This window comes from Xiphophorus couchianus, chromosome 10, assembly GCF_001444195.1.
Source record: "Xiphophorus couchianus chromosome 10, X_couchianus-1.0, whole genome shotgun sequence".
Classification (NCBI taxonomy): Eukaryota; Metazoa; Chordata; class Actinopteri; order Cyprinodontiformes; family Poeciliidae; genus Xiphophorus; species Xiphophorus couchianus.
The window spans coordinates 5,875,086-5,898,595 of NC_040237.1; the positions used below are offsets into that span (position 1 = coordinate 5,875,086).

Consider the following 23,510-nt stretch of genomic DNA (forward strand, 5'->3'; position numbering starts at 1 on the left):
CTTGTTTTAGGTAAATAATTCCTTTATATTGATGAAAAAAGTACTGGTAGATTATTTAATTTATAAGACATGTTTACCATAAATCCAGGAAAAGAAAGGCTTCCAAAGATGGTGGAAATATGTCAGATTGACTTTGAAGACATATCTAACATAACTTCTCCATTTTTGGAATTTTGTAAATGGTAATTTTGACCTAAAAAAAAAGTCTGAATGTAAACATCTGGGTTCAACTGTACAATGCAAAAATGCAAAGTTAAAAAAAGTAATGTAAATAATGTAAACTAGAAATAAAATTAAGTTAGAAGTAACTTGTTAGAAGTAACAAGATGAAAGGGCTTGTTTTTAAGTAAATTCCTCAATACTGACAAAAATGTTCTGGTTCCATCAGATTATTTTACTTATGGCAAGGGAAAAGTATCTGATAAGTGAAATAATCTGTCAGTGAAACTATATTTAAAAAAAAAAAATCAATATTAAAGTTATTGACCTAAAACGAGCTCCTATATTTTGCTGAAAAATTACTTGTAAGTTCATTTTAATTTTATTTCTAATCAAGATATTTTCACTACAAATTAGACCACTGTATGCTGTTTTTGCAGTTTTTCTTTTTGAGTTAAAAAAAACAAACTTTATTTTAACTTAGAGATGCCCATTTAGCTCCACTCGACATTTTAATGAGAGCAAGTGAATGAAAAACCAGACATGTTTGATCTAATAAAGTTTTATTTTCTTAGAAATGGCAAGTTTTCAGTTTTCTTTTGTCTTTCTAAGAAAGTATACCCCTTTTTGAATTTCAACTAGCATCTACTAATGGTTATTGAATACTTCACAATATATTAAGTCTAGATGTTATGGTACATGCATACGATTCAGGCTGCATGAGGAGCCAAAGTCACCACGATACACTGGGAGGAGGGCAGAAACGGGTGGGGACGGGGGGATACAGGGCGCTGCAGACTGACCAGGTTCCAGTTAAAAAGGGGGCTGTAGCGCCCCCTATTGAAACCCTCTCCACAAAACACTGACTGCATCAACATATAAACACACACGCACACAAAGTTTGCACTGTACACGACACACATTTACACACACCTCTTTATACAAGTGTGGAGCTCCTCCACCGGCCATTTAAACTAACTCACAGGAGAGGGTTTAGTGTTAACAAGCTTCTCTTTCACAGAAAGAAATTCACCACTGGAACCTTTCAGCTTCTGCAGTCCGACGTGGCGGGAGGTGGGGACGGGAAGGGACGCTAACCAAAGGAAAAAAAAAAAATTATTATAATAATATATAATAAAATAAAAGACATTCAAATACAGTCAGCTTTTTGCTTGAAAATACAAAACTACATGAGAAAGCATTGAAATAAAATCCATTCATCAGAACATATATATATATATATTTTTTAAAAAAAGCCCAAGTGCTCCATCTCTCTCTCTCTCTCTCTCTCTCACACACACACACACACACCCCCACCCACACGCACGATCAATCTTTTCCTTTTTTTTTTTAATCCAATGGGGATGGCAGCTGCGAGGAAGCAGGAAGTCTTTTTAACCGCAGTTCGCAAGAGGATTAGCTGTGTGGAGATCTTCATGCTTTAAGTGCCACCAGGTGGACCTCGAAAGCCCCTCAGAATAACCTGCCCTTCCCAGTCTTCTTTGTTTACAGTCTGCAACGAGGAATCGCTTCAGGAAGCTCCACGGCTCCCTCTAGTGACCCCCTGCAGCGAGTGCGGCTGACGCCAGATGAAGCTGCTTCCTCTGCAGCCTCTTCCACTGAGAGCGCTGAGCTCAGAGTCTCTCTGGGTCCTTATAGCTGCAGGCGGATGCACGTTTAGAACTGGGTGTATGTGAGTGTGTGTATGTGTGTGTAGCTGTGTGTAATGCAATGTGTTTGTTTGCTTATCTGAGGGCGTTAACACGAGCCGCCGCCTTCAGTTATGTTGTAGCGTGTTGGACTCGATGGGCGGTGCCGAGTCGTACAGAGTGTCCGTGTCATGTGTGGGCTCTCCGGCCAGCGTACACGGGTTGGACAACGTTCCCGCGCCGCAGTCACAGAAAAACCTGGAAGAGAGCGTGAATCAATAAAATTAACATCTACAGGTGACCTAATGTGCTCTGTAAAACTTGAGGAAAACCATGAAACTCGTAGTTTAATTACGTTTTTAATGAAAGTTTTAAATTAAGATGTCTGTCCTTTAAAGAAATGTCAAATGCAAGATTTTCTCAAAGTCTGGAGGCATTTTTCTAAAGAGCTTTAGAAACAAGATGAAGGAAACATCAGAACAAACATAAATTTAACTGACAAAATTTAAAAGTAAAGAACGAAAGAAGCTCACCGATCGTGTCGTATAAACTCTACGTCGTGTCCTTGGTGACACTTTTTGATGCAGTTAACACAGATGGCATTCCTATCTGTTGTATTACAGGTGTGACACCTAGAAAACCAAATAAATCATTTAAATAAAAACTTAAAACTGCAATACAAATTATAAATCAGATCTATTTCAATTTTTTTTACCTATAGAAGTCGTGCATGGGGTAACTGGTGTAGCTGGAGATCTTGTAGAGACACTGTCCTCTGCTCACCGCCTTCTCAATGGCGTCCTGATTATTCTGAATTTTATTATCTGACAGGGAACATTTAATAGTTAGTAAGCAGATGTAAACCGCAAAAACATAAAATAAAGTATTTTTGGTTGAGCTTCTTTGTACACTTGAAATAAGACAAAATCTACATCTTTTAGCAAAATATAAGAGCTTGTTTAAGTCAATAAATCCTTAATATTGATAAAAAAAAATTACTACCCCGCCAAAATAAAAAAGTCTTGTTATAAGTGAAATAATCAGCCATTGGAATTGGTATATTTTTATCTATATTAAGTCGATATTTACTTTAACAAGCTCCATACTTGCTGAAAAGCTACTTATAAGTTAGTTTTGCCTTTTTTCAAGTATACAAAGATATTTCCACTAGAAAATTTTAAAATATTTGATAACATTTGTTGATTTTGCAGTGTAGCACAAACACAACATGCCCAGCTGTAATGAATATAAACAACCTCTTACCTTTCATGGTGACATTAACTCCTGAGGCCAGAAAAAGCCCCCCGAAGCGGTTGTTGAAGATCTGGTTGCCCTCCAATGTTGCCGTTGCGTGGTTAGTAATTTCAATACCTGGTTCAGTTAATGACAAGTCAACTGTAAGCCAAAAGGAGACCAAATGATTATTTTATGATCTAGAAGAGTCTGTGAAGCCAACCTGCAGCAAAGCCGTCAAAAATGCGGTTCTTGCGGAGCGTGGGATGGCTGTTGGTGCTGATGAGCACGCCGGCCTGCGCGTTCCTGAAGATGTCGTTCTCCTCTAACAAACCTGCAGGGAAGATGTTTCTTCATATGCTTCAACAGAACATGTTGGGAACATCTACGTTCAATAAATTGCATCTTGATTGAAACAGAAGGCAAGCTGCACTAAATCTAGGGCTGCAAGTTATCGGTTGAGGAGTTAATTTAAAGTTGATTGATCTTATTGAGCATTTTGTTCTTTGGCATCAAGAGGGCTGACTGTCGTTCGATAACATAATGGGCAATTTTTTTCAGAATATGCTGGATTAAAAAAACAAACCCATTTTCTCACCTGTGTTAAATACTGACTGAATAAAAAGAAAATTGTGATTCTCACATTATTAACTTAAACATATTTATAAAACATAACAAAACAGGAGCCTCTGAGGTTACTGAATGTAAAAACAGAAGATGAAAAAAATTAAATATATGAAACTCTTAATTCAGAGATGTATTTGCTCTTGACGAGCAAGAGCAAACAGCGAATGATAAAACTTCGCTCCATGAAGTTCATTAACTCACATGAGTCATCAAAATCAACCTGATTTAAGCATCTTGCTTATTGGCAAGATGCTTTCTTCCCATCTTGTTACAATTTTTCTCCGTTAGTAAATCTGTAATTTTTGATCGAAAAGTTGGTGCTGCTTCGGCTGAATGAGCGCCGTTAAGGAGCTTGTTGAGTATTTATATTTAAAAACAGAACCGCATAGACCGTTTTGCAGCCCACACAGTCTCTGTTGGAATCGTTTCTCTGTTCTAGTATGACCCCGCCATGTTTGTTTCAACTGGCTTAAGGCTGGCCAGTGATGTCCTCTGCTGGATAGTGGCTAAACTACAACATTTAGAGAAAGTCGGAGCTGACGTTATTAGTTTATGAAACTAATTTAAATCTAATAAACCATACATTTAATTAACATTTGTGAAGATTTGTGACTACACTTGATCTTGTGACAGCTGAGTTTCTGTACCTCGGCCTCCGTTGAAGATGCAGATGCCTCCATCTCTGCCATCATGGATCTTGTTCCTCCGCAATGTGGGGTTGCTGTCTGTCTTGATCCACACTCCCGCCATGGCGTTGTCAAAGATTTCATTATCCTCGATGAAGCCCAACCCTGCGACATAACAGCAGCGTTAGATGAAGCTGTGACTCCACGTTAGACGTCCCTCTGGTGCCGTGAGACGTAAATACGAACCTGAGTTGTAGACCAAAATCCCTCCATTCTGCCCTCCCCAGATCTTATTGCGCCGTATCTTTGGGTTGCTTCCCGTCCTGCACATCAAAACAGACTCAATTATTTTCTGCTGCTTTCAATGGAAGACGAGTTTCAATACATGATTGAATAAAATAATCTAGTTTTAATGAACTTCAAAGTATGGATACTTTATGAATGATGGCTTTCAGAGACCCTGACTCACCTCAAAAATCCCTTAATAGGTCTGAGTGATATGACTTAAAAATAAAATCTCTTGACTTTTTTCAAACCAGATCTGATTTGAATCATTTTTAATGGGTTTCTTTTCTAAAGAAGAATTTACAAATAACATAAAATATTTCAAAAAAGTGGCTTTTACTCCAATCATCCCTTTAATGCAGGGGTCACCAAACTTTCTCCTGTGAGGGCCACATAACTTGTCCCTTCTCTGATGGGGGGCCGGGGTCAGTTTGTAACAGAAAAAGTGTGACGATTATAAGAGTGCTAAACATAAAAATGTATTGTTTTTCAGAAAGCACAATCAAATAACCTTTTCTGGATTCTTCAGAGAACAAAAGTCAGGAAATAACACTATTTATGAAATAAATAATAACCAAATAACACTGGGTTCTCCACATAAAAAAAAGGGTTAGGGTCAATTATATGCATGTATAAAATAGTTACAAACTAATTGTTAATAAATAAAGTTCATTACTAAGGAACATTTTATTGCAAAAGTCCAACTTATCAAATAAAAATGCACATATATGAAAATACTCTGGTATTGTTCAGGGGGCCGGACCAAACATGGAGGCGGGCCGCATCTGGCCCGCGGGCCGTAGTTTGGGGACCACTGCTTTAATGAGTCAGACGATTAAAGGGACCATTATACTAGGTTACAACAATATAGTCACAATTAACATCAATTACCAGAACAATGTCCTAAAATTACAAGAAAACATTTTTTAATGAGAAAATTTTTTTAGCTTTTGTGTTTTAGTTCCCATTAAAAAACTACTAATTTTTTCTCCAGGTTAATTTTACTGCACTGCAGAGATACTTGGGTGTTAATTATATACATAGTATTGATTTCTATAGCATTACTGTAGCATGGGACTAGGATTATGTTTTGGCAAGGACCTAAATGATCCTATTTGAAATTTGGGACTGAAAGAAAAATATCTTCATCTCATTCAGTGTTTTCATTGAATACACTATTAAGAGTTGTTACCTTATCTGTACACCAGAGTACATGTGATTGTAGATGTCATTGTCTTCCAACACACCGTGGCCATTGTCATAGAAATACACGCCAACCTAAAGGACAAAAAAACATTAAATTAGTGGCAAAAAGAAAAGAAGGCCAGTTTACCTTTTACATATTTCTGAAAGCTAGAAATACTTTTACACCACACTTTAGCATTTTTATGTTTACTAACTTCTGCAATTCAGAAAAAATACAATAGGAAAAATAAACTTATGAAACAAATGGGTATGAAAACAGAAATATGTGGGTATGAACTGGCAGTTCATCCATCCATCTGAATATTTAAGGAAACTTCCACAGTTTACTGTTAACGTTTTTGATTTTATTTTTTTAATAGTACAGTATTTTTTCAATAAGAATAAGGTTTTTGAATCCAAGACGAATATCACACATAGGCCTGTCCCAATAACAAATTTTTGCTAGACGATAAATTGTCCCAGAGGTTATTGCTATAAATGATAATATTGCTTTGAGACAGTTTTGTAGTAATATAATGTCATAATAATGCAAAAACATATTTTCAAAGATAATATTTTTTTAACTCTAATGAACATTTAACAATGGAAATGGAGGACATTTTAACTATGTCTAAATACTAAACATAAACAGACAACAAATAAAATTAATTATGAAGTCTGAAAACAAATTTGGTAGAGAGAGAAATTGGAAAAATAATAAGAAATTAATGAGTTCTTTTTAACTTATATGCAATTAATTGATTTATTGTGACAGGCCTAAATGCTCGTGTCTTTTTAAGCAGAAAATGATGTTTTGTCAAGTCGATAGAAATGATAATTTTCTTAAACCAGCCACTGTGGCTACTGAAAATGTTTATACATTTGCCAAAACCTCATTATTTGTTTTCTGTGAAAGACAGGAAAAGTCTGATATGCAGTAATAGAAAAGTAAGTAAATCAAAAGTAAGAAATAAATGCCTGTTGTGTACCTGTTTGCCGCTGTGGATGCGGTTCTTACGGAGGACAGGAGTGCTCCCTGTGGTCACCCAAACTCCAGCCAACGTGTTGCTGTAAACCTCGTTCTCCTCAATCACTCCCTGGCCTTTCTCATGCTGAAATTAAGCACAGGACCGCTCATCATAGGACCACATTTCTCCCCCTGCTAGAATAGATTTGGACAAAGACTTAAGGAGTGTATTTACCACATAGATGCCTCCATGCTGCCCATCGTGGATTTTGTTGTGCCTTACAATGGGACAGCTGTTTGTTCGGATCTGGATCCCAGCCAAGGCGTTACCATAGATGTCATTACTTTCTATTAACCCACGGCCGTCTCCAAATATGTACACTCCACCTTGGTTACCGTTGAATATAGCATTTCCACTGAAAATAAGAGGAAGGATTAAGGTGAAACACAATGAGACAAACCCAAAACAGAGTTTGTATAACTTTCAAGAATTTCCAAGGTCAGTTTTCAAACTTTTCCAGCACCAAAGAGATTAAAACACAAATGAACTAAAAAAAAAGCTTCAATTCTTTTTCAAGGATTTCAAGCACCCATATCAATTCTTCTGGGACATCTGTGTTCTTACCGTATCGTCGGGTCGCTGTTGGACGTGATCCAAACACCAGCGAAGTTATTGGCATAGATTTTGTTTTCTATAAATTGGCCCCGCCCCTTTTCATGGACGTAGATGCCTCCCGTTTGGCCGTGGTGGATCTCGCAGCGGACCACTGTGGGGTTGGCGTACGCCTTCACCTCAAAGCCAGCTATGCGATTTCTATGGATGTTACAGTTCTCAAAGTAACCCTAAAACAAATGGGGAAAAAAAACACAGGTGAGGCTGTGTGAAGGAGTTCCTCGGGGTAAGAAGTAAAACGTGTCGTAGCTGCATTCACCATGCCGTGATCGAACGTGAACACTCCTACATCTCGTCCGTGATGAATGTGGTTACGCCTAATGATGGGGTTACCGTGGTTCTTCACCCAAATTCCTGCCAGCGCGTTGTTGCTGATTTCATTGTCCTCATAAATGCCCTGCAAAGACAAAAAGCTTTCGGTCGGCGAGACTCTTGTTGTGTTGCATGTCGTTGGTTAAAATGTGCCGTTTGATTTTACCTGTGCGTGGTCTGTGATGTACAGACCCACGTTCTCACAGTCGCTGATGTTGCAGTGTTTGATGGTTGGACAGGCGCCCTGTCCGCTCACACACACGGCTGAACCCACTGGACACAAAGATGGAAATAAAGGTCTTACAAAACTAGAGATACACTGATCCGATACTAATATCTGTACCCGGTATAAAAAAGGTATAAAAAAACAAAATCTAGATCGGGTTTCTGTGATAATGTGGCAGATCTATTCAGTTTAATTCTGTGCTTTGTGTTTTCAGCTACATCATACTTTATTTATTTTACATTATATTTATAATTCCTAATTGTACTTTCTGAATCATTTGAAAGAGTTTATTGCAGATTATTTTACAAAAGGTAGACAACCTTTTTATTTATTTTTTTCTTTCTTTCTTTATCATTAATGCTACATTTTCTGTTTTACTCCTAATTGTACTGACTGAACAAATTAAAGTTGTTCTTACATCTTTGACCAAACTTGTGTAGCTATTGGTGTGTTTAAGTTTAGTACTAGTGCAGAGTTATCAAGCGAATTTGCAATTTAGTACATTTATGTCTGTGTTAAAAAAACAACAAAAACATTTCAAGTCAACTCAGTACTGTTTTCACGTATCGTATCGGCCGATAATAAACCTCAAATCCCTGCACAAAACATTCAAAAACCTAATAAAATTGCATCTTTTTCTATATAAATATATATATTTTAAAACTTTAATAATATATTCATGGAAAGCACAGATCTAGAGTGTATTTGGAAGGTGTCTGTATAGACTAGAACAGTGCTGTCCAAACTTTTTGCCCTGTAGGCCAAAACTGGCAAATTTAAACTGGCCACAAAATTCATTACATTAAAAATACAAAAATTAGTTTATTGTATTCTTTTTCCTGCTCAACAATAAACATATTTTTATGAAGTTTGTGTATCATTAAAGATACAAAACATAAAGAGGCCTCTTCAAATTCATTGTAAGACTGATTACTAACAGCATCACCTTCCACAACGACTCTGAAGGTACTTGGATGATGACGACATAAAATTTCCCTTTGCTATAAATAAATGCATCAAATCTAAAACTTCCCACCGTTTTTGATCTATAAACCCATCAACCAGCAGAATGAGAAAAAGGTTTGCATGATGAGCTCTGATGCAGTAATGGGTACTGACATGTAATTCTTTCATTTCATTTTTGTGAGTTATTGTGTCCATTTCTCGGCAGGATGATTTAACTTTTTCAATCCACAGAGAGATTTCTACATTAAAACGCAAAAAGAGTTTGCTTCATCTGAAAAATTCCAACGGTTTCTAAAAGGGGAGACGTTTCACTTTCCAGCCACTATCGGGTTATTATGGAAATTAATCTGAAGGGCACTCTGTTAATGGACGGTAAATTGCAAGAATAACTGGCTAGCTATTGAAAGTTCCAGTTGTTATGGAGAATTGGGCAAATATATATTTACTCACATGACATTTAAAGAACTGCGTACACTTAAAATAAGCAAAAATATCCAGGAGGAGATTTTAAACGTATGTCGAAAAGAGTTAAAGTGTACAAATACTAAACCAGGAATGTTCTTCAATCAACTATCAATCCAGACTATAATATAAACTGAAAACCAAGTAAAAAATGCAATTTGAAAAATAAAATAACTTGATTAAACACCAGTTCAGACATGTGACCAAAAAACAAATGTTTGCACTTTACTTTCTCATTTTTATTACCTGCTAAACTAAAGTAAGCAAGTTTGAAATGTCCACTATTAAATGTCAGTTTACTATACCAAATATAGGGATCATTTCTACTTATCACAAACTAAAATCCTTTCAGTACACGCTACTGCTGCAAAGTGTGGGTTGATCAGATTATAAGGAAATGTGATGAAGCGTCCTCTGACTGGAACAGGAGGCGTTGGTGTGTGTGGTTACCTGTACATGTGGAGCGGATGATGCAGTGGTCGATGTTGGGGCTGCAGTTGACTGTGATCTCCAGACAGTGGTGGGCGTTGTGATGCTGCGCCGATTTATCATCTGGATTAAACTGAAGAGGGAACAGAAGCTGAGGTCAGACAGAGGACAAGAGTGCAGACAGCACTTCTGTCTGCCCACCACATCCACACGGCACTCTAAGTGTTGGAGCCGCTAACAGTTCAGAGTTATAATATAATGAGGAAATAGGATGATTATAGTTCGCACCATTTGGTTAACCTTGCTTAATAGAGAGCACATACTGCTATTCTTTTGCCTTGGGGAACTATAGAGAAATAAAACCCAAAGCAAACAACATATTCACAAAGATACATTATTATAATACTAAATGACTCTTGGACCTTATAGGCTTTGTTTTTCAGTCAGAGAGTGCTAAGGCCAGTCTAACTCCCCCTTTCTACAGTCATTTTTAATATCGTATCTATAAAAACTGGTTCAAAGTCTTTGAATCAGTTTTTATAGGTACTTCAATCATTGCAGATCTCATTAAAATCAGTGTAGTCCCAAGTTATTCCACTGTATTAACAGCACAGGATTTTAGACTTATAACTACTGTGTTTTTAAGTCATAACACTGAAAATGGACCAATTACTAAACTTCAGGGTTAGTTTTTTGATCTCCTTTAACCTGATAATATTTTAGCCTGATAAGACCCGTTTTAATTGAACTCTAGTTCATTTGTCTAGAAATCTGGTTCGTTTGTGAAGGTATGAATGTGCAATCGAACTCTGACGTGGACCAAAAAAAGCAAACTCTGGTATGCTTAAAAACCTAGACTTCGATTCAGTTGAATGAACCGTGGTGCGTTTCGGATGCACATGTGGATGCAGTGGCATTCTGGGTAAATACGACGAATTAGCAAACATGCAGGCGTAGCACTAGAGTGAGAAATGGCTCATGGTCTTTTATCAAAAGAAAAGAAAAATCCTCTTAACGAGTAAAATCTTACACCACTCCATTTTTGTTTACATTTTATAAAGTAGGAAGCTGCGGTCTTGCGTTGTGAGCTCAGTTTCACAAACCCACTCCTGATTATTATGTAACCTGCAGATATATTAAGTGACTTAAACATAACATCTAATGGCTAAAAAAAAAGCATATCTACTTTTTCACAGCACAGTATATTATTCCACACTTTCTGTCATTTATTTTAGTACAGAGGCTACAGTGTCGTGAGAGAGTAGTCTCTCTTAAACATGGTTTTCATATATTTCAAAATAATTGTGAGATTGACATCTTAGACCCTGCACACAGATTTTTTTTTAAAATGCGTACAGAAGTTGAACATGTCATACTGCAAACTTGATATCAATAAAACCTTAGATATAACTCATGTCAGACTGCTTGACTTATTACTGGAGTCGAACCCCAAAAAGGGTGAGAAAAGGAAGTGCAAAAGGAGAAAGATGTGGATGCAGTCACAGCTTTTCAAAATAAGACAATCATCAGCTGTATGTTGCAGCAGACACCCTGTAAGATCCTCCCAGAAAATGTCACACTACTTGATGTAACACTCGCACTGAACGACCACAAATCTATAATTCACACTGACAGAAATTCTCTTACAATTTCTTCATGAAAAAAAGATTTTGTCTGAGACAGAAGGTAATTGAGCAGCGAGAACCTGGATTAAAACTGGCTTAACATCTTATATTAGCAATTAGCATAGCTAGCTTTACCAAAACAGCAGTCTCTGTGTGAATACTGGAGAGAATGCACACACTGTTATTTATGCAAAACTTTCCAAAAGGCTTTCAACATTTCAAAATTCATGTAACAAGATCACTGGAAGCTTTTTCTGATAGGAGAAAAAAACAAAACAAAACTGGATTTCTTAGTAAAATCAGAAACCTGAAAACATCCAAATCTGTAATTTTTGTAGATTAACTATACATTTTCTTTTAGTTACAAAACGCCATGTTCTAAACTAATAATTGTATTCCTTATTATGAATTAGTACTAAAAATATTTGTATTTATTATGACAACATTAAGAAAAATATGACCTTACCTTAATGGTCATGAACCCCACATATGCATCCTCTGAACCCTCCATGAAGACAAATGTTGAATCTCTAGTATTCTCTATGACGACTTTGTCTGCTACTTTACCAGGTGCTGAGAGGAAAGCGGAGACCATCCATTAAACAGAGAGGTTAGTAAGCATATAGACTGCCTATAGAAGAATGATCAAATCTTCAGCGTCGTTTTATGATGGCCACTACCTGCACCAATCATGGTGATGGGAGACTCTATATAAATCCACTCATCGGTATAGATGCCAGAATGAACAAAGATGAGACCATCAAAATGGGCTTCTTGAACACCTCCGAGAGCGTCCTCAATGGTGTCATAATACTGCGAGAGGAGAGACACAAACACTTTCAGGCAAAACAAGCGCATCCTTCGACAATTTAGAGAAGTGATGCCATTCACATCGACGGTAATCAACCGTTTTGTCTTCCAGCTGAGAGTTTGGACTTACCAACATATTCTCTCTGCCTTTGTATCGGCCGGGGTTACTGTAAAAATGTTCAGCAAAGCCGGGCTTTACATGTGCACCTTTGTACTGCAACACAAAAACATCAAAACTGGTGAATGTAGGTTGGATATCAGTTTCTGCAGATAACTTTGCTTGTTAAAAGGCGATAAAAGTGAAAACATCACCAATGCTGATAAACAAATGCTTCAAACCCAGACTGTATAATGAGAGGTAATAATTTTCACAAAGATAGCAGAGTACTCAGCAGTAGATTCTTCAAAACTAGATATCCTGACTAGTTATGAGCCTGCTACAACACCGTTTACATCTGCAGTCATAGCGCTCCTCTGGTTTAAAGTCATATTGATGAGAAGCAGAGAAAACCAGAGCGACCTGTTTTTTTTTTTTTTTTATCTATACGAGGTAAAGAGTAGCGCAGCACTGCTCCTTCCAGTGTTACTACTTTTCATTTGTTTTTATGAAACACCAATTTAGCTGTTTAATATATTTCTTAAAACAAGAGAAGCACCAAACAACTTTTATTAAAATAATGCTGCCTTCAAATTACAATAAACGGGCCTCAAGAGGTACAGCCAATTTGCAAGCTGGCTACCGGAGCAGATAGCCCAACTAAGTACCCAGCAAACAGTTATACAGAGCAAGATGGCAAACGTGTTACACTGTGGCAATAAGCAGTTGAAAACCAAAGCTAAACATTGCCAGCATTTATTCTATATTTTTGATTATGAAAAATTAAACATTAGAAGGCATAGTACTTTCAAATTAATTAGGTCAATTAATTAGTGCTTTTCAGTTTTAATGAAAGCAAATAAGATTTCCATTTGAAATATATGTAAAACTTGTAATAATAGAGTAAAAACGTTGTTTTAGCTGAAAAGTTTCAAAAAGTGAGAATCTCATTCTGTCCAACGCCTGACCCAGATGTTATAAACTAAAACCACTGACAAACAAAAGGAAGTTGAAACACTAATTACAAATCTATTCAATATGAATAGTTGAGATAATTTTTAGAGTATTTTTATACATGACCAAATATTACTGATAAAAGCCCATCAAGGTTGTTGAACCAGTTTAAATAATAAAAGGCCTTACAGAAGCTTATACAAAATATTTTTAACAAAAAAACAAAGGGATTATAAGTCTGAACAACAGCACCTTGTTGCTGGGGTGTCCAAACCGAACAAAGCATTAGATAAAGATAAATTTATAAATTAATTAACAAAGTTGTACTAACCAGCTGCTGAAAGCTCTCTTTCCAGGGGTTTGGATGCTCATGCTCCTCAGGGCTGACCTGGTAAAACCGGCCGGGCTCAGGATGCATCATGGGACGCGTGTATTCAAAAACCTCCATGTATAGCCGTTTCCTTGAAATAGGGAAAGGAAATGTATGGAATCTTATAGGTCTACTTTACTTATAAATTAGGATATAAAGTCAGATGATATAAATCATCTTACCATAGGATGGGGTCGTTTGCTAGCTGGCTGAATCTCTTGCACACACAGGCCGCCTGGCAAAGGTCCTGCTCCAGTAAGTAGGAGAAAATCTTCAAAACCACCTCATCTGGAAGCTTCTGCTGCAGATACTGCTCTGCTGGGGCTGCTAAAAATATACAAATACACAAAAAAGGCAGTGTAAGTCTGAAGAAAAGGTCAACATTACAGTACGGATGGACTGTAATGCAACAGCGCAAGAGTGGATCTCAGCAAAAAGAAAAAGAAAGAAAAACTAAATCAAACAAGTAAACGCTGCCCATCATGCTGAAGAGCTTAAACACACCTGGAAGGTCGTGGGTCTTACCGGACACTCGTGCCCGCTTGGCTCGATGACCGAAGGCATCTGTTGATGAAGTTGAAGCTCCCTGAAAATGCAGCAGAGATTTAAAGCTCAGAGGGATTCAAAAGTGAATATGACAATAAATCAGTGTCTCTCCCCTCTTCACGCAGCAGATTTGCTGCGTGAAGATCTGCTGCAATCTGCAGCAAAGCACAAGCGCAACAGCGTTCACGCTCACCTCCATCGGGCCCTTGCTGGGGCAGGCAGAGGCGGTGGCAGAAGCAGTGGCAGAGGCAGCGGTGGTTCTCTTAGGAAGCAGGGTCTTGCGTCGAAGCTGGTAGGGACTGTTCTGAGCGCCGGGGCCGGATTCTTCGATAGCCATTTCTGCTGCAGCGGCCGCAGGAGCCTCCTCATCTAAACAGAAAAGCATTGTGGGTGTTAAGTAGAGATGCAACAATCAACTGGATAGACATCTTAGTGATTTAAAGTGTCAGATTTCCTCCTCTATGCTTTATAGAACTTCCACCATTTTCAGTGTTTTCACACCTTGTAGTCTGGTAGACTCAGTTAGATTGGGAACCAAAATTGCAACATTTTTTACATTTTCAGCTGGGACGGTTTGCTTTCACACTGCACTGTGTCAAACAAACCAAAGCGTTTGAAAACCTGTTCAACCCCTTGACTGTGGTGACGCTGCACCAACAACCACTGAGGAAAAAGACACAAAGGTTTGATGCATCAAACACAAAGGTTTATAACTGTAAACCTGAAGCATACAGTTATATATATAGAAGGAGGACATTAGTGCAACATCTTTCTTCACAAAATGTAAACAAATGGCGTAGCGTCAGATTTTAGTGATTGTAGGATTTTTGTTTCGCATTGCCTAAAGAGCCTGAGCCATTTCTCTCACTAGCGATAAACTCACGTGTTTGTTTAGGTTGTGTTTACCCAGAATGCTATGCACTACAGCTTGCTTTTTTCTGTTAAAGCAAGCTGGTATCCACATACCTATTCAAACCGCACCAGAATCCCTTAAAAACAAACCAAGATCTAGGTTTTTAGGCGAACCAGAGTTTGCATCAAAGTTTGATTATTTATTCACACCTCTCCAACGAACTGGACTTTCTAGACAAACAAACTAGAATTTGATTAAATCGGACCAAACAAGGCTGGTGTGAATGCACCCAAAGTCAACTGATAGAATGTACCTTTAATGCACATTTTTGAATATAAAACAATCAGATAAAAGGTTATCCTTTGAAGTATAAATTCAAATAATCCCCTAAATCCCTTATTTTCTTGTCAGATTCAAAACTAAAACCTGCAGCACATTTTCTCTATTATGTTATAACCCTAAGAAACAAACAACAAAATTATCAAAATCAGAGTCACAAGTTCAGAAATCAGAAATCAGTCAGGAGAAGCTTGATTGATGCATCTTGTTAATCTCTAACCTGAAGCATACAGTTATATGTATAGGTTAGAAAATCTTCTGGCCTTTTTATTGCAACTAATTGAAAAGTAATATGTAAAAAAATATTTGCTGTTAAAAATTTAATGGAAATACCTCAGATTTTGAACATTCAAACTGAGTATAGATGACAGCGTAAAATGACAGTCACGTTTTCCTGTATTTTTATAAATTTGTTCTTTGATCACTCTTGTGTAATTGCCTTTGGATTATTTCCTTACAAGTAAAATTATATGTCAAACACAAAGTATGGCAATATGGGGAAAAAAAACACCTGTCTTTTAGAAATTTTGCCAATTTTTGTGGCGAATACTTTACTTTTAACTATCGGATTTTCAAATATTTTGATGGAAATTAAGGGACAAAATAACCCAGATTTCAAAATACTGTAACCATTTTAAGTTTACACATTAAAAATTCTCAAGTCTCTGAAATATCTTTTCTTGCTTTTTTAGATGAAAATTATATAAAACTATTTAGAAAGTTTTACTCACTCACTTATAGAAATACATTTAAAAGCATCTCCTATAAGCTATATGCAGCTTAAATATAACTAGAAAAGTTACTATCAGAGGTTGTGCATTGATGTATTATATTTCTAGTGTCATGCTAAATATTGAAAATACATTAGACTAGTGGGAAGGACTCCGGCTGCAACTAATACCAACAATATTGCACATTATCTTTTTTTTTAAAAAATTAACATTTGGTCCAACAAAACTGTGTTCAGTTAGCTAATGTTTTTATGCAGCTATATTTTGAAAAAAGTCTGATTTGATACATAAACACATGCTTGCTAACTTGAGCAAGGTCTTTCAAATTTTTATTCTTATTTTATTCAATTTCAGGCGTCAAATGTAAAATGCTTCCGGAAAATAATGTACAAATATTTTATGTTGCCATCAATAGTGGTGAATAAAAGGACAATAAAAAAAAGTAAATTAACTGACATTTATTATGAGTACAAAAAAGGAGAACACCACAGATGGTGTGCCGAACATTTTATGACTATGTGTTTTATAATTCTGGCTCTTTCTCATGATTCAATCTACATTGAAGCTTTATAAAAAATAATATCGGCTAATAAAACACACTATCTGTTTAATATTTAACCTCCATATATGATCGTTTAATAGTTATTTTACGACCCACATTAGGTGCTAAAGCAGACAAAGGTTGGTGATTGATAATAGGAGATGCGCCTTCTGCAGATAAACTACCTTTTTTCATGTGTAGTTACCCTGAAGAGACCCTGATCTGTATGCATTTGTCGTTGTCCCAGCCACAACCACACTGGTCTTTTGTGGTGCTGTCAAATCAGGGACAGCAGTCGATGTCGACTGCTAACAGCTAAAAACTGAACTGCGTAGCTGGCAAATCCGCGGTGTAAACAAATCAAGCCGCGACTAGCATAGACCGACAATCCAATAACAAAACGAGCTTCAAACTAACAAATCTGAGGCTATTCGGCTGACCCCGGGTAATTAGCCCAAATCACGCAGTATCCTCTGTCACAGCTGATGTGCGTGTCCTCTCCAGGCAAGAGCAGCCAGCTAGCATTGCCCCTGGAGCCGCGGCTAATGTTTTTGTTAACGTTACACCCCAAAAATGGCAGTCCTAAAGGTTTGCACTCGCACAAATTGCTGTGACAGCTGGGAATGCAGCAGCCGACCGGCCACGAAGCTTGTGATTGCGGAGGGTTAGGCCGCCCCGTAAGCTTCAAGCCGGGGAATATATGAGCCATTTATGATGTCCGCCTAGCTATATACGCATTAAGCGAAGACAACCCCCACAACCTCCTCCTCCTAACCTGGTGAGCTAGCTATAGCCCCGATCACTCAAGCCAAACAAAGCGCGGCCTGGCCTGAGCCACAGAGCGAGAAGCCTCGGGTTTTCCTAAAGAAAAAAACCCGCCGCCTCCAGGCCTGCTAAGTAGCTCGGTAGTGACAAAGAGGGTTACATAAAAGAATGGTTTCGCCTAACAAACCTTTGTTTAAAACCATTAGCTGGCCGTGGCCTAGCTTACCTCTATCCCCGTTGATTCGTTCGGGTTGCACCGGGCGCGGCCTCGATACTCGCCTGGGTCTCCTGTTGGTGGCTCTGAGGGAGTTCATCTGGGGAGTTGGTTGTCGAAAAATACGCCGCTAACCTCGACTGCCCACTGATAAAATGTCGCCCCTCGACTGGAACAGCCCCCCAGACGACCTTTCCCCCAAATATCCCCTCCAATAGCGACCTAAACCTCCCTGTTTTTGGGGTGTAATTGCTGTTTTTTCACCCAGCTCCGTGGTATTTCAGCTAACCCCCGTTTCACTGCTCTGTGCCAGCTCCGTCTCTCTCCGTTGCAGGAGGAGCCATTAACTCACACGGGAAACAATCGAATGGAAAAAAATAAAACACAGCGTCATCTTAACCAATCACATTCTGTGTTTCAAACAGTCGGTTTTAATAGACCAATCAGAAGGCTCGTATCAAACGACTTCAAGAAACCTTTCTGTTGCGATTCGTAATCGGTCAAGCAGCAGGAGTTTAAACCAGGGGCGCCTGTTTTGAAAGAGGTATCCAGATGTAGGGGACCACCAATAATTTTGGATTGACACGCCAAAACTAAACCCAAAAATGAATTTTGGGATTCTTATTTGGGAATTAATGAGAATGGGCACTTCTCAATATTTGCTGCAAGATGCTGCATGCATTCAAAAAATCTGCAGTGGAGAGCATAATCTCTTCTGCCATCAGCATAAGGGATTTTAAAAGGCTCAGCAACGTGATAAAGACGGGTGTTTCTGTTCTGGGAACTACTGCACTAAATGACAGTGCAAAGCAGGATTTCTTTTATGAAATCAAGAGAATTATAGATAATCCTGACCTTCATCTTCATGACACTGCGTCTTCAGTCAGAGGCTTTTTCAAATTTGCTGTAATACTGACAGCTACAAGAAATCTTTCCTTCCAATGGCCATCTCTGCCTACAATAACTCTTTGAAGAATTTGAATTAATATGAGTTACAACAACATTTAAATGCAATATTTTTGAATTAGAATGTTGTGCTTCATTGTAGATGTGTCACACAGAGATCATATTTGTTTGTGCTGGTTTACGATAAGTCTGTTGATGGGATACATAGAATGAAAATCCAAACGAAAATTAGATTGGCATGACGTCTATAATTATTATAGACTAAATACACGAGTCTGTGTTTAAATTAATCTCATAATAGAATAGATTCACTTTTTGAACTGAACTTCTGAAATAAATGAACATTTTGATGACAGTCTAATTGATTTGGATGTGTTTTTACTCTAAAAATCAGCTGATTTGAATTGTTAAAGACATTTTGAGGACCCAAAATATATCAAGTGAATAATTTTAAAATACTGTAATTCTTCTAATTTTGACATAAATGTACAAGCCAGATATAATATAACTCCAGTGATAGAAGTGAATCACATACATTTTAGCTTTTTGCGTTTGTTTTCTTGTTTATTCATATCATCTTAAATCTTGCTTATCAGTTAATCCTTTTGTATTTAGTATCTTTCTAATCTTACAATTTTGTGATTTTTGCATTTGAGTTTAGTTTCCTTTGGACTAGTATTTAGGATTTATCCACTTGGTTATTGTTTACATCCCCGTCATGTAAACAAGAGGAGACATTTGGTCTCTTTTCACAACTGCACCGGGTTCCCAATCTGACACCTAAGTAATCAAACTCTTCAGTATATAAGCTCCTCATTCTTGTTCTTTCTTTGCTGGATTCTCTTGTTTATTCCCGTTACGCTACTTAGTATCATGGGTCTCTTGTTACCTCTTGTACTCCATGGTTCTGTGTTTTCCGAGAATCCCTTCGTGTCACTTGTAAGTTTTTCTTTTCTTTTCATTTTACCTCTTTCCTCTGACTTTGCCGGCATCTTGAACCTCTCCATTTGTAATTAATCACATTAGCTCTTTCTGCTGTAAAATTTAAGGATAAAAAGCCAAATTAAGAAATATAATCTGATGAACTTTGACAGCTTTATTATGTTTTTTCTTAAACTGTTTCATGAATCACCTGAGTCATGGAGTCATGTAGCACCTGAGCAATTGCTTAAATTTGAGAGGAACAGCAATAGCCACTAGATACTCCCGATATCATAAATAATTAAATTTTTCAGGACAACCTTTGGACCAAAGGCCTTCTCTGTTAAGACTTGTAAGCTTTTGAACTCACTACCATATCTTTTTAAGACCACAACTTGCATTAAAATGTTCGCTTTAAGGCTTAGGAATTGGATAAAGACAAACCAAACTGTCCTTATTTTGAAATACTGTAATGTTTTTGAGGTAGTAGTTTTAAATGCATTGCTTTACAACTCTTTTTGATCGTTTGTATTTACTGTTAACTTTTCTTTTAAATGTTAAAGGTCCCTCTAGGGATGAGTCTTACAAATTAGCTATGACTAGAAACACTAATGCGGGCACCATTTTATGTTTTTTGTATCCGTCCCTATCAAATAAACAATAAAAATTTGAATGAATTAAATGCCAAAAAAGGAGTTATCGAACCAAACAGACGACTTAAGCCTTTGAGTCAACTTTACTTATATAGCACCTTCCACGGGTCAAAAAGAAAGTGCTTTTCAATTAAAAACAAGCAAAATACAGGAGATAAAAACATATAAGAAAATATAAAAACAAAATGCATATACACCAAGAGCATTAGGTAAAGCTAGTCCGAATAGAGGAGTCTTCAACTGCTTCTTAAATTAAGACAGTCCAAAGTTGAAGGCAAAGCTTTCCACAGTCTGTGGGTTACCACCGTTTGTTTTCTCAGTTCTGTATTTTTTTCTCTCTTTCTGCAGGTGTAGAAGCAGGCGCAGGCTTATTGGGTGGTTTCTTGTTTTTTCTTTATCTTTCTTTCTTTCCTCGATTCTTATCTTTTAACTTTTAACCTTTTAACTTTTGTCCGACCTCTCTTCCTGTCTTTTCTCTCTTCTTCCCATTCTATGCTGTCTCAGAGTCCATTGCATTTGACATAAACCCAAATCAATGTCTAGTAAAGTTTTTATATATATATGAGATGAAACATTATAGCAAAACGCTCCGTATTGCTCTACTTGTGAAAATGAATTGGTTGGGCTGCTCCTTAGTGTTCAGACAACGCTGCACTGTCGGACGGAACATGTTAAAACAAAGGAAAAAAAAAACAATAAAACCCTTATAGGTTCGTTCTTCTTCTTTTGGCCTTTTCTCCTTTAACACTCTGTAAAGCAAAAACATATAACATCTCGGTCTTGCAGTTAGTTTCCTACTTTTTAGTGAAAATTAGACTCGGGTGATGTTGCTTGAGGCCACTGGTGTTTTGACTGCTCTTCCTGCTGTTCTGGATTTATTTCCACACATTGTTAGACCCAAAGTTTCAAGTCAGGGAGTAAAGTTAGAATTAGAGGTGAAACTGGGCCACCAAATAAATAATCCAGTTTCCAGGTCCAGTTTCTGTCACTTTAAGCAGCTAGCAAAAATAAATCTGAGTATATTAAGAAAGCACATTGAAGGAGACTCATATATGCATTCATAACAACGCTGAACTATTGTAAGGTATTCTGTCAATCCACCAAAGCATGTTGGGATTTGATTGAACAGGAGTTGCAAATTATGGATGCACTGTTGACAAATCTATTGCTGCTGTGATGTTGTCATGGACCAAAATCTTTGAAAATGTTTCTAATATCTTGTTGGCTCTATGGTATGAAGAAATGAGTCAGTTTTGAATACATTCAAATTCTCTTCCTTTGACAAGTGAAAAATGCTTTGATGTAGGTAATTGTATGTACACTAGGGGGAGCTGTTTAGCTACAGTACTGTTTGAAACCCGTAGCAGTCAGAACTGTGCTGAACTCAGACTAGGCTGGGCAGGCTCAGTTTTGCTTATTTATATCTGTGACTGTGACCAGTTTTAAAATGTTTTTAAATTTAGAAAGTATAATTTATCTCAATGTGAAGAAGTATTTGGAATTGTGCAAGAACACTTTTCGTTTCATAGTGCTATGCTCCATTTTATGCATGAATTCTGTTTTTTAAGTTTTAAATCACCTTTGATATACTTTTGAATCTTTTTTTTTCTTCCAGAACATGAATTAAATGCTCAAATATGTACCTTCTGGATTGACATTTCACCTTCAAAATATGGCCATGCAATTGTAGAATTGCCATCTGAGAACAACAATGCTAGCGCAGAAATCGTCTTAGATCTAGACCGACTTGAATAACCTGGTGGTGAAAATGCATCAACACGTTTAGCATGTAGGAGGCAGTGCTTCCATATCAATGAGACGGATTCCTTGCTGCAGCTGCAGCCTTGAAACTCAGGGTTTCTCTCTGGTGTTTGTGCAGGGCTTTATCTCGCTTCCATTTCCATCCACCTGTAACGAGCAGAAAACGCAGCTGTCTTTCCTCCAAGAAACACCCACCCACCCAAACGCAAAGCAGAGGTTAATAGGGTCTCTTTGTCCTTGAAAGCTTTGGATGAGCTGAAGGACAGCATTACAAAATAAAGAAAATACCACTTCAGCACACACAAATAGGTTTTAAAGAAAATACTCAGCTAGAAAGATTTACAAACAACTTTGTAAAAAAAAAAAAAAAACACACACAAAAAACGTGACAACAATCCATCTACACATTTTGCACAAAAAAAGCCACAGCATAATTACATATCAAAGATGATTACATGACCTTCGTTTTGAGCAGAATATATGCTCATAGGCTGGAGGAGGTTTGGAGGTATGAAGAGCTACAGCAGACAGAGTATGAGCAGATTATTAATCAGCAGTTCCTTGCAGTGTTCTTTTCAATAAACATCCCTCACTCATAACATTAAACATTGAACAAATGTTGAATTGTTGATGCTGACGTCCCACGTGTAAAACTTTGGTCTAATTTATTACAAGGTATCTCAGTTGGCAGCACATCTTGTCGCACCAGAAGGACAATATTTGGTAGGCGATATGACAGATGAGGTCATGTGTTTACTTTTACTTTTATAAGGTTGAGTTGTTGGAAACTTTACCCATCTGCTGGTGTAATCTAGTTGTAACAGCCGTATGTAGGACAGTTTTTCTGACCCAGATTCAAGCAAAAAAATAATCTTCAATTCTGTGTTTGCATAGATTCCTTCTGTTTATACGTTTTACACCGGGCTTTCAAATGAGGAGGTGATTCCTGGTGAGTTCTGTTTGTTCTCCGGAATCAGATATTATGAGTTTCCAGTCAAATGCAACATAAATTCTTCTTCAAAGTGCATCTAATGTACATTATCTATTTGGGAACACCTTGTTTTACAAATTGAATGCGCAAAATTTGTTTCTTACAATCTTGTTTTGCAAAATCATAGCGCCACAACAATTAGCGATTAGCAAATTGTGCTGTTTTGTTTTTTTTTTGCTTTACTTTCAACTAGAAAGAAGCGCCCAGCTCATATACAGCATATACATCTTCCAGGTCAGAGACAAATCGATCATTTGGTCTGAGCAACAAACTGGACCCTGAAGTCCAAAGTCTTGGACTGAAATGTTGTATTATTTGTAAAGCTACATGGAGCAGAACTCATCACACCCAACTTAACCAGGAAGAAAAGCAACATGCTTATGTATTGTACCTTGCGCAGTATCGTACATGTGGTGGCTTTAGTGAGATAAAAATCGTAAAAGGGGCCAATAAAAGGTTTATTACATCATCTGTCAGTATGCTTTGAGCACATAGCAGCCATGATGGCTTTTGTGGTGAGATCTGTGGTATTTCTGCAGCTTCTTCAGAGACACAATTGGGCTCTTGGATGTTTCTCTGATTAGCTCTCTACTTGACATACAGTATGTTAGTAGGCAAGAAGACTAAGACTAAG

The 23,510-nt window shown here is 37.4% G+C and overlaps 1 protein-coding gene across 2 annotated transcripts; it reads right to left on the reverse strand.

Moving 5' to 3' along the window:
- Positions 1-705: 705 nt before the first annotated feature.
- On the reverse strand, positions 706-17,993 carry fbxo11b (F-box protein 11b). 2 transcript variants are annotated; one of them, XM_028029799.1, is made up of 22 exons: positions 17,657-17,993; positions 14,395-14,570; positions 14,181-14,241; positions 13,838-13,982; positions 13,617-13,746; positions 12,365-12,448; positions 12,105-12,237; positions 11,891-11,997; positions 9,821-9,932; positions 7,883-7,989; positions 7,664-7,801; positions 7,357-7,574; positions 6,967-7,147; positions 6,754-6,876; positions 5,772-5,857; positions 4,541-4,617; positions 4,316-4,459; positions 3,265-3,375; positions 3,072-3,179; positions 2,524-2,632; positions 2,342-2,440; positions 706-2,066 (listed from the first exon to the last, which is right to left on the reverse strand). In XM_028029799.1, exons 1-22 carry the CDS (start codon positions 17,742-17,744, stop codon positions 1,937-1,939), a joined length of 2,667 nt encoding a protein of 888 aa, XP_027885600.1. In that variant the 5' UTR covers positions 17,745-17,993; the 3' UTR covers positions 706-1,936. The 2 variants fall into 2 exon arrangements, with proteins under 2 accessions (XP_027885600.1, XP_027885599.1); XM_028029798.1 differs by having other exon boundaries at positions 14,160-14,241.
- Between the last annotated feature and the right edge of the window lie 5,517 nt (positions 17,994-23,510).